The sequence below is a fragment of the Acromyrmex echinatior genome, chromosome 3 (assembly GCF_024713525.1).
Source record: "Acromyrmex echinatior isolate Ae372 chromosome 3, ASM2471352v2, whole genome shotgun sequence".
Classification (NCBI taxonomy): domain Eukaryota; kingdom Metazoa; phylum Arthropoda; class Insecta; order Hymenoptera; family Formicidae; genus Acromyrmex; species Acromyrmex echinatior.
This window is the reverse complement of record NC_141854.1, coordinates 19,986,806-19,998,745: the sequence shown is the minus strand read 5'-3', so window position 1 is coordinate 19,998,745 and position 11,940 is coordinate 19,986,806. Positions and strand designations below refer to the sequence as shown.

The following is an 11,940-nucleotide window of genomic DNA, read 5'->3' as shown; positions in this document are numbered from 1 at the left end:
TAACAATAACCGTAAACGTAACAATAACTGTAAACGTAACGTAGGTTTTTGACCAATCGCATTGCTCGATTCGGTCATTTGTAACCGTAACAATTGAGCAATGCGATTGGTCGAAAATCTTACTGTTACTAGCTTTATGCATGATCATTTTATCCTTTTTTATTATTTGAACAACAAGGACAAATGATGCATCATGCGCTTTACACGGAATTCGGAACGCACTCTTTAAAATGTTCGTATTCTGAAATAAATGATCGTTTGATGGTAATTCAGGAAAATATATGATATAATTAACTTATATTGGTAAGGCAGAATTAAACAAGTTCGTCGCATAGAAATAAGGATTAAAAAAAATGTGAAAAATATATATACATACATATAAAGTTTGTATTAAATTTGTGAAAATTAATTTTTTTTTAATAAAAAATTTAATTAAGATGATTTTTGTTGTAACTTTGAATTTTCAATTTTTTGGTAAATAATATTTAGATTTTTAGTCCCGGGAAAAAATATTATATATATGGATATATTTTATATATAATTATATATAATTGTATATAAAATATATTAATTTTTTATGTAATTATATATATATATATATATATATATATATATATATATATATATATACATGATTATATATGAAACATTTTTTTCCGGAATATTTATTTAAAACCAAAATAATATTATTGTAATTAATTGAAAAATGAGATTACAAATTATAATATCTACAAATTTAAATAAATATGGACAAATGTAATAAACATGTTTATAAAAATATCACTTTTTTATTTTAAAAATAATACAATTTAAAAATGATTTTCAAATTATTAACCAAAAAAAGTTAAGCAAACATTACCTTATCGATTATCAAAAGTTAACTAACTTTTAATAATCAATAATTTTATAAAAATTGCAATTTAAAAAGGAAATGGTTTTTTTTTAAACTGTGAAATGAAAATGACATTTGATTATATTATCAAGCAAAAAGAATAGTGCTTCCCTTTTCTGGAAAATTGAAATGTTTTGTTGTGTCATTTTTAAAATGAAAGAGTGATATATGAAAAAGATTTGTAAAAAATAATTTCATTAATTTTTAAATTAAATAGAATCAAAATATCAAAATTATCTTAAAATATATTTTTTATAAAATGATCATTTGTCTAATTACAAAATGCAAATTACAATTTTATAGGAACAAATAATTTTATTTATGTCACTGAAATAAAACGATCAAAATTAAATGAAAAGATAATTCCTTCGTTCCACTTTATCGAACGTACTATATCATTTATGTTTATTTCTTGCTTATTTGTGTATATGTTTATTTATGCTTATTAAGTTATTTTCTTACTGCTTTTTTATTATTAGAATTACAGCTCTTTTCTTTCTTTTTTTAAAAATCTATGGGATATTATGAGAAGATTTATATAAAAAAAAACCTATAAATAATTTCGAAATGTTGTATTAAATATGATCAAAGCATATTTATTGATAATTGTCATGACACATATTCTTCGTCATCTGAATGAAAATCAACCTACATACGAAAAAATATTGGAACTCATGCGGGGATATTGTAACCGGTGGCAGGAGAGGCCCTGAGATGCGTGGGCCTGACACATTCGCGTGGTCCCATTGACGGTCAGTCGGCGGCCTCGATCTTCACTGTTAGCGTGGATGTGTCCTTACAACTTTGCGCTATCATCAGGAATGCGTTTTCGCAAGTACCGGTAATCCGAAGGCGCGATTATGCTATCACGCTACTATGGGATATTTATCTTGTGTATTGCCACGGTAGCTGGAGCATCGTTTCCGTCGGTGGGGAGATGGTGTTCTATCTGGTTCACGCTAAGTAGCGTTAGCGTGCTACTCACCTTACCGGAGATCACACACCAATGGTCACTCTTAGGATTGAATCTCTGGTCAAATCATGCAACGCATAAGCCGACGTCTAACGAGCTTTTTGAACGTGACGCGACTCGATTTTCCAGGGGTGAGTACATTGCGAACGTTATAACATTATACAAACGAAGTGAAGAAATTGAAAAGAGGAATATCCATACACGAAAAGAATAATTTTGATGAAATATTCTAAAAATTTAGCAATACTGAAAAATTATTCTTGTTTGACTGAATCAATTGCTTATTTGATGAAATTAATATAAATATTAATTTATCTTTAATCTTTATTTCTTTCGCTGAAAAATATGATATATTTTAATTAAATATATAAATACATATATTCTTTTCATCGAATGAAAAAAAGATGAACTGAATCAATTTAGTGAACAGTTTTTTTCTTAGTGCAAATAAAGATCTGAAAATAATTTTGTTGGATTATCAAAATATGTAGTACTCTTAAACGTCGATGGCAAAACATTCTAGCAATCACTTAGAGTGTTATATAATTATTTTGATAATCCAAACAAAATTATTTTTAGATCTGTATCTAGCTAAATTTTTGAATACTTCAGCAAATTTTTTTTTTCCTTGTATAGTTCTCGGTAACGTATTTTAATAATTCAAAACCAAAATACTATTATCACGATGACGATATATATTTTGAACATTGAACAAAATTAGCGCTGACACTGACATTGTCTTCCTCTTTTAAGCTGAAGAAAATTGAAGATTTTGTAAAGAAAATTGTATGTCTTTTGTATCAGTATTCTTAACTTACCATCGCGTTTGTTTTTTGAATTGAGAGAGACATAAATGAAAGAATAAATCCTTTTCCTTGCAACGTGCATGCAATTTTAAGAATTGCGAAGGTACTTTTCCAAATGTATTTTCTGCCTATTAAATGATACATATGATGATAAATTATACAATACGATTCAATAAATAATTGTGCAAATACTATTTATTAGTTTTTGATGATATTTTTACCATTGAATTACTTGTTTTTTTTTCACCAATCAAATGTGTCGTTTTTCATTTTTAAAAAGTAATTGATTAATTCGCAGCACTTGAATTAATTATTTAAAAAATTGAGTAAAAATTAATAAAACAGCGAAGTTAAATTTTTATTGAAGGCTTCTTGGAGAAGTCCTCTTTCGAATGAAAAACGTAATGCAATGCTACTTATAAATACAATAAAAAGACGTTAAGCAAATAATGCGGATTGCAAATAATTCTACATTGAAGAATTGTACTAAATTTTAATAAATCATTTTTTTAATAATACTAATTAAATATTTATTAAATATAAAGATATATTTATTTAGTACAAGAATCATTAATTTGATTAATTATTTTTATTGAGTAAATATTGGGTCATCTAAAAAGTATCGGTTTTTTGTCACTAGATGGGTTGACCATCAACACCATCTAGTGACAAAAAACCGCGGATACTTTTTAGATGACTCAATATTTATTTGATACTATTCAAATAAATATTTATTAAAATTTAGTACATTTTTTCAGTATATTGTTCTATACATTCTATAAATTTGTATCTGTAGATTTTCATCAAATTCCTCGCATAATCAATTTATCTATTGCCTACATTTATTTACATTTCGGAAAGTGACATTATTTAACGGTTAAAACGAGGGAATTTTTCCCAGTTTATTTGACTCATTTCACGTTTATCCGCAGTGCTGAACTTCTTTCCCGTTCCGGTCGAAGAAGAGTGCCTGTCCGAGGACAAACGACGTCAGGGAATATGCATGAACACATATGAGTGCCGTATTCAGCGCGGGCAATCTCACGGATCGTGTGCGCTCGGTTTTGGCGTGTGCTGCATATGTGAGTATACTTGTCATTCGTACGTGAATATAACTTGTCATGCGCATCATCTTAAAGCGATATCGTGAAACCTATCTGGAGGACCTACAGAAGCGCCAATTCATTCTGGTTGCGATAAAAATGATCTCTTTCGTATTCATAAATATTTCTAATTCCTAATGAAATTACTAATTCCTAAAGATATTATGTGTCACTTTTCTATACCCTTATTTTTTCACGCTTAGAGAAATTTTTGATTTCAGGTGTACGTAATTATAAACAATAGTTTAGATAACTCAAAATTATTTACATAGAAATGCGATACATTAATGCATTGCATAAAAGATAAAGACAATTTCATTTTTAATTTATTTAAATAAAAAAATGAAATTATAAATAATTTCTTCTAGATAACATTTTAAGATAATATTCTTTTTCAACAAAATAATTTAAGATATAGAAACAATATTACATTCACATTTTTATTTATAATATAAATCTTTATTTCTTATATACAAGCAAAAATTTTTCAAATTTTTCGTCCAACAATTTTCGAATAATACATTGATGCCAAGACGCTCCATTGACACCGATATTCAAGTATAGTAAAAATGTTATACTTGAAGAAAATCTATGTGACATGTGGATAAAAAATAAAAATTCAATTGTTTAGATTTAAATGTTAAACATAAAACTATTTCAATGTTAAAATTAAAAGTGCACATACATACATGTATATTTTCTTTTTTTAAATTAAATAGTAAAAAGAAGACAATAAGCAATAGCGTTGATACATCAATCCTTAAAATTACAAAATCTGTACAGCATTCATCTAACAAGATTAAACGTCCGTTTTACATACATATATAAAAAGGGAGATGTTTTAAAATCCTACGTACTAATCTCGCTATACATTGATATAAATTATTTTATGCCCATTTCCTCCAACGTATATTAACTTCAATCTCGATTTAACGATCTTACTCTTCATCTTTCTCTAATTTTTAGAATTAAGAAAAAGACAAAGAGTATAAAAGTTGAACCGAGATTAAAGTTAATCTACATTGATGCAAAATGGATAATACAATTAATATAAGATAATTTGAAAAGTAGCACTTTTTTTATTTAAGATAAAGATGGAAATAATACATATTCTAATAACACATAAAGATAAGAGGAAGCCATTCCTTCATCCAGATACTTATCTAGATAATTTATAGATAATTGCAAATACTGAACGTTTTTGTTTATTTAACTAACTGATTGATCAAATTTGCTACGTCATTCTATCTTACGTCATTATTTCTTTTATGCGACGTTACTGTTTAACATCGTCCCAAAATAAAGCGGAAAATATACTTCTGGTTAGGAATCGTGCGTTATTTTTAGCGTCTAAAATTGTATCTGTGTAACCGCGATTTTCTTATTCGCTTTGTCGATTTGATGCCGAATCGATCAGCGCTTTTCTGCTAAGTTTAACGGTATCGCGATAGCCGGGTGTAACTCCGAGGCGATCTCAAGCAGCACGTTCTCCTCGATAGCGTGAAAGGGAGTAGAAAGAAGGAAAGAAAAAAAGGAGGAACGGTACGCTTACTTGGTGAGTTCGCACGAGGAAGAACTTGAAGACCAGGTTATACAGTTACTTAATTGCCTTTCGGTGCGGATACAAGTGTTGTATTATACGAATTCCACTGTCTCCCTATAATATCTTGTTTACATTGCTCTTAACAATTCGCAAATATCGAGCGTGACCGAGCATATCATTCTTTAAAAATCTATATTATAAATATGCAGTTCCATGTGTAATTGAATTGCGAGATTGTATCTCCTCTAAGCGCGTTATATCGTAAAATTTTACATTTTATGGACACGTGCGACATATTTATCCTTCTAGCAATGAATTTTCTGTAGAATTTAAACTTTATATTCCCACAAAATCCATTGAAATTTGCTGAAAGATAGATATCAACGGTGCTCATCTCCAATTCTAAAATTTACTTCACTGAACGTTTAAAATTTGCAACGTTAGACTTAACAACTTCGTAGTTGGCCGCTGTATTAAATTCTCATTAATTAGGGAAGGCACCGACTTGAAATTCGTTAAGTAATGCACCATTTATATACATTAATGGTGATTAGATTATTACAAACTGTGTAGGTTTCTAGCGGAAGGTAAATTTAGTACAGATTTTACTTATTTCTAAAAAAATTTAATATTGATTTCATTTCCTCGAAAAAAAATCTCCTCGGATTAAGATTCTATTATGCAGCTAACGATATTAATTTTCTTTGTGAGGAGGTAATTTAAATGAAACTAAAATAGAAATTTTGTAGCATTACTTTTAGGTGTACATCTTGATGATGATTAAACTTTTATTATAACGAACATCCTCATTTTATGCCGCTACTTAAAAATTTAAGCCTCATGTAGCGCGGAAAAATTTTTATGCGCTAGCCTGAAACCGTTCCACCGTCCGTTTCCGTTTTATAAAGTCTCTCGTCCAATCGCTCCTTGTTACTTTTTATTCGGTCTGCATCCATTCGCTTTTTCCGTCACGGTGCTATTGCACAGTCGAAAGCAGAGCCATACCGTACGTACGGATTCTTGACCGATTTCGCGAATACAACTTCTTGCCATCCATATACGCTGCATCTTAAAAGTCTGAGTTTTACTTATATCGGTCTATCGTCGGATGCCATCATCCCGCAGAAATAATTTAATATCGCAAAATTTAATGTGTTATGAAAGAAAGATGATGCATATGCACTTCGAGCAGATTTACGAGAGCTATAACACGAACGAATAAATTTCTAATGCTCTCATGGTCAAAAGACATGGACGTGACCTTTAGATGTAAATAGCTCATCGCAGTTTTACGGGATTAGAAAGGCAATTATGTAATAAGCGGCGGACAACAGTATAAAAAGGGATATATATATATATATATATATATATATATATGTGTATACTCTTTTAGGTACTGATATTTTCTGACTTGTAACATTTCTGTCGAAGAAGACTTTCAATCTATGTGATTTATTAGAGTGCTCTTTTTGCGCTCTCAGGACTTACTATCCGTTTATGTTTTCGTTTCGTTGAGATATTTAGGATCGGTTGTTGTTTGGATAAACAATGTGATAATTTATCTAATGGAAAAGAGAGCTGAATAAAGAAAGAAAATGAGAGCACAGAGTGAATGAGCTAATATTTATCAAAAGGTGGGGACAAACTGGTTTTAATCTTTAATATAAATTAAACGTTGTAATATTTTATATTAAAAATGTATTTTAAATTAAGGATGTATGTATTACATATTAAAGCTAAAAATATAAAAAAAAATTTCATAAATTGTTGCCTCGGTGATCTAAAGACTTAAACCGGCTCGCTCAGAAAGCGAGAGATCCGGGTTCGACTCCGGGTTCGAGGTAATATTTTTCACAATAAGAATTAATTATTTATAGATTTTAATATGACACTCAACATTAAGATCGTTCAAAGGTGCAAAAAAGCATCAAATTGTTATATTGCTCAATTTAACTCATGATATTACTGAAGTAGTTTAATAAAGTTAGCGTTTCAAGATCGAAAAATCATTTCGGCGCGCATTCCAAAGAACTACATACGTAGTATATTTATAATTCACACATATAATCATAATATAATTTAAAATCCAGCTAAACCGTTTAAAACATTGATTTCTATCGTTTGTGTTATTACATATATGAGCCTATAATATATATTATATTGTTTCATAAATTGTATTATTATGTTTATTTATGTACAATTTAAGCACAATTATCTTATTGGTTATTTAATTTTTTTGTTTGTTTTGATTCTTGTATAAAAGAATATTTTGTAGTACTTATTTGCAATTCGATAAGATCATAGCGAAGATTGTAGCGTTATAAATTAAATCAAATTTTTTTTATATATACTATATATAATAAAACTATAATAAATATTAAAAATATTAAAAAATTTTATTTGGTCCACTTGCATTTAAAAGTTATTTACTGCAGCAAATATGATTATTTCGATCAGGATTTTCGCATTACTGCTTAAAGCCCTGATAAGCCAATTTGTTGTTTTATTTTTTGAAATTGACTTCAATGTTGTGTATTGATGATAAAAATTTTTTAACTGATACTGATTTTTTTTAGCTGATTTTTTTAGCTGATATTGTATACAGTCAAAATCTTCTTAAAAATTGTAACACAAAAATGAAAGAAAATTAGTTGCAAATTTATTAAAGAATCCGCTATTAGAATTAAGAATATAAGATCAGAGATTCTGAGATATCGTATTTATCCAAGTAAGATTCTATGTTATATATGTGCATACGTATGTATATATTAATTTGCATACACAACACATACTATATACGATGTGTATATGGTTCGCAAGCTTCAGATCAAAAGGTTACCTATCTTGTCTACTTTTTGTTTTTTTGTACTTTTTTCGTTGAATCATTGAATGCACACTTCCTGCAACGCGACATCAGCCGCTCATACATTTTTTATATTGTCCACCGAGTTGTTTCCTTGGAACCACCAGAGGAAGTAAGATCTATGTGCGAAGGCAGCGGATTTCTTCTAGCCGGCGGGTGTTGAATAGCGATTCTAAAACGGTCACTGAATGCCTGAATGAGAACTCGTTATCGAAGCCGGAGGCTGTTCGCATAGGCGACGCCCATAATGGATACTTCACGAAAATGTTAGACTGTCTGGCATTCGCATTTAATCCGTCCACATGGACGTGAATTTCAAATAGGAAATTTCGGCGAAAACCTAACGGGTTATTCTTAATTAATTAATAATGACTGTATATTATAATTTTTCGCATTTGTACATCCGTGTTTTTCCTCATGTAAATCAATCTACGTGAAAAATTAATGAATTTTGGAAAGACGTTGCGGAAAAGAGCTATTTAAAGTGTAATAGTAGGGGAAGGAAATGAAGTATAAAAGTTTGTACTGAATATTCCTTAGAAAAGCCACTATAGAACTCAGGTGTCTGATTTCCCACTTAACTTTAGAAGGCTAAAAGCGCATTATTAGCTTGAGCTTTAAACGTTCGAGCATTAGTAGTCTGAGCTTTAAATGCGAGGCAATTCATTATTCGTTCATCAATGTAATCTTTTATCAAGCGTCGCTAATATTAATTTAACGAGTTTAGTGATGAACGCTATTACTTCGCATTTGGTCAGCTTGTTTGAATCAGCTTAAATTTGGAAGTAAAATTCTACGGAATTGTGCGCGAGGCCTTCATATTCTTACTCCAATTAAATATTCCGAAGTGTATACGAAACGTAAACGTCCTACGGTCGGTACAAGTATTTTATTAACTGTGTCAGTAATTAATATGGTTTACAGTCACGGCAAGCTGCGACAATGAGGTACAGAATAATCTGACCTACGTGACCAGTCCTGGTTTTCCCAACCTCATCGACCGGCCTATGAACTGTTCAGTGCTTGTACGAAAGATCGATACGGAGGTCAGCCAGTTGAGGATCGACTTCGTCCATTTCAACATTGTAAGTCTCAGGAATGTCTTATTATTATAGTGTTATCTACTAGGAATAGGCTAGTTGCAACTAGCAACTGTCGATTCCCCGGAGTGCTGTTTAGTACATCTAATATTCCACGAGTTGTCAAGATAATGTCGATATTAACACGTGCGAAGAATGTATAATTTTTTTTTCAAACAACTACGCCAACATTTCTTTCTATATACTGTTCAATATTAACAACATTTGAAAATCTTCGTCAGTGCTGTTTTTCACCCAGACGGCACAATGTTTAAAATTAAAACATAAGACATCTTTAAGATATTTTATATTCCGATTTTGAACATTATGCTACCTGGATAGATATTATAGTTTAACTTTATTATAAATAAATTTGAAAGAATGAGTAAACGAGGAAAAGAAAGAAGAGAAAGAAAAGAGGAAAAGACAAAATACATAAGAATAAAATAATCATGAAGAAAAATTGCGTATTACTTCTTATGTTACACAATTTCAGGTGACAAGCTAATGTTATTTATCATCATTTTTGACGACGGTAGACATTATTTTTACATAAATGGCGAAATTATATCAGCATATTTGGAATATGTCGCATTTAATACAAATAAAACACACACGTAATTCGTTTGAGTTAACGATGTGTATATATGAAGTAATCGCAAAAACAGAAAAGGTACATGGAAAGAAAATTAAATTAAAGAATAGTTTTGTTAAAGCACCTAAAAATTTAGCTAGATACATATCTAAAAATATAATTTTGTCACACCATCAAAATTATATGCGCTCAAGAGAGTTGCTAGAATGTCAAAACTTTTTGCAACATTGTTTATTATGAAAGTCCTACATAATTATTTTGCAAAATAATAAAAGAAATAGGTTCACATACACACACACACACACACACAAAACTAGATTAAATCTATCATTGTGTGTCTATCGCTCGAATCATCAGTATCTCTGTGAAAAATCTCATTTTTCTATTTGTTATTCGAAAAATTTAATAATAATATGATTGCTTATGCATAACTTGTTTAACTTCATCAATTGACAATTTGATGACCAAGTTTTGACTAGTTTATGACATCCAATAGATTGACTCGCATTAGAGCATTCTCTTTTCATTGCATTTTTTCCGAATAATTTGCAATTTTTATTTTGTTTGCGTTTTCAACGTTTTAAGTTTATTGTACTGAAGATGATCCAAACCGAGGGTTGAAATGTATATGTATATTCACTTCTCTAATAAATGGTTTTGTTATTAGGTGTTGGAATTAATTCGTAGCGTTTTACAAGTGATGGGAAGTACTTTCATTAATGTATTTTTTAATGCTCATGTGAAATAAATAACATTCTTTCATTAAAAAACGCTACGAATTAATTCCAACACCTAATAATTTACACTCATCCTGTGTTAGCGCACATCGGTATTATTTGTCGTGATATATATTTTTTTATTTTATCATAATTATTTTGACAGTTTAACAAAATTATTTTCAGATTTGAATTTAATTAAATTTTAGATACTTCAGATAAATCGTTCTTTTCGTGTACGTAATATATGTAGAAGTAAAATTTGTTTTAGGGTCAGCCAAACGCTTTGACTGGCGTGTGCGATGGAGATGTCATGGTAATTAACAGTAACAAGACATCTTTCGAACTATGCGGATGGAACAGCGGACAACATGGTGAGTGCTGCTTGTTTCAACAATTTCTTACACAATCTTTATAATTACAGCTTTTGTAGTACCACGAATCTAATAGTGTTAAAATTCGATTTCTCTGCACGCGCGAGACATCACGCGCACGTATACGTTTTTCGAGCAATTTAAATAGCACAGACTGCTTTATATCTCGACACAGTGTACGTGGACGTGGGCGAAGGCAACGAACCAATCACTTTAAACTTCCGGCTGCCAAGCGGACTGCAGTCACGAATGTGGGAGATGCGGGTGATGCAGCTGGGTTTCGAGCAACGTGCACCAGTTGGATGTCTCCAATACTTTCGCTCGCCCAACGGCACGCTAAGGACATTTAATTATCTCCCGAACGGCAGATATCTCGCCGAACACGATTACCTATTATGCGTACGTCAGGAAAGAGACATGTGCGGTATCTCTTATCAACCTTGCACGCGAGACTCTTTTCGGATAGGTCCTAATAGATCTCAAGATATGTCCAATACGACCAATAACACAATTCCCGCAATGATCGCTGCAAACAGCGGAAATGCCTCTACAGCTGTCGATCCAAACGTCACTTCTGTAAACGGTTCCGGTATGGACATTGTCGAGGGATCCGGAGCAGGATTATCTGAACAGGAAATGGCTTTTATCTCCAACATGAATTCGGTACCTTTTTTTGGAAGACGGTGCAGAGACAGGATACTTATTCCTTGCGATTTCGAGGAATTTATTACAGTACGTTATGTTTAATAAATATTTTCTTTATTATACTCAAATAGCACGTATGTCCAAAATTGAGTCCTAAAACATTTTATGTTTCGATTTTAAATATGTGCTATCTAAGTAATTATTATGTAAAAAAAGTCTAGTAATACCTAGTAATGCATACGAATTGTATTTATAAATGTCAACTTGTACTACTTCAAATTTATTACTCCAAAAATTTGGACTTATGTGATAATTTGGAAACTGGAATTTTTAGTATAAGAGGATTAACCC

General features: G+C 30.6%; 1 protein-coding gene across 1 annotated transcript in view; it reads left to right on the top strand.

Annotated features, from left to right (window-relative positions):
• The first annotated feature begins 1,257 nt into the window (after positions 1–1,257).
• LOC105146254 (uncharacterized) overlaps positions 1,258–11,940 on the top strand; it is a 12,562-nt gene continuing 1,879 nt past the window's right edge. Inside the window, exons 1-5 of the mRNA XM_011056406.2 lie at positions 1,258–1,996; positions 3,604–3,753; positions 9,105–9,265; positions 10,842–10,944; positions 11,120–11,676. Of these exons, the coding sequence (XP_011054708.1) occupies positions 1,753–1,996; positions 3,604–3,753; positions 9,105–9,265; positions 10,842–10,944; positions 11,120–11,676 (1,215 nt within the window). The 5' untranslated portion in view covers positions 1,258–1,752. The remainder of the gene's footprint in view (positions 1,997–3,603; positions 3,754–9,104; positions 9,266–10,841; positions 10,945–11,119; positions 11,677–11,940) is intronic.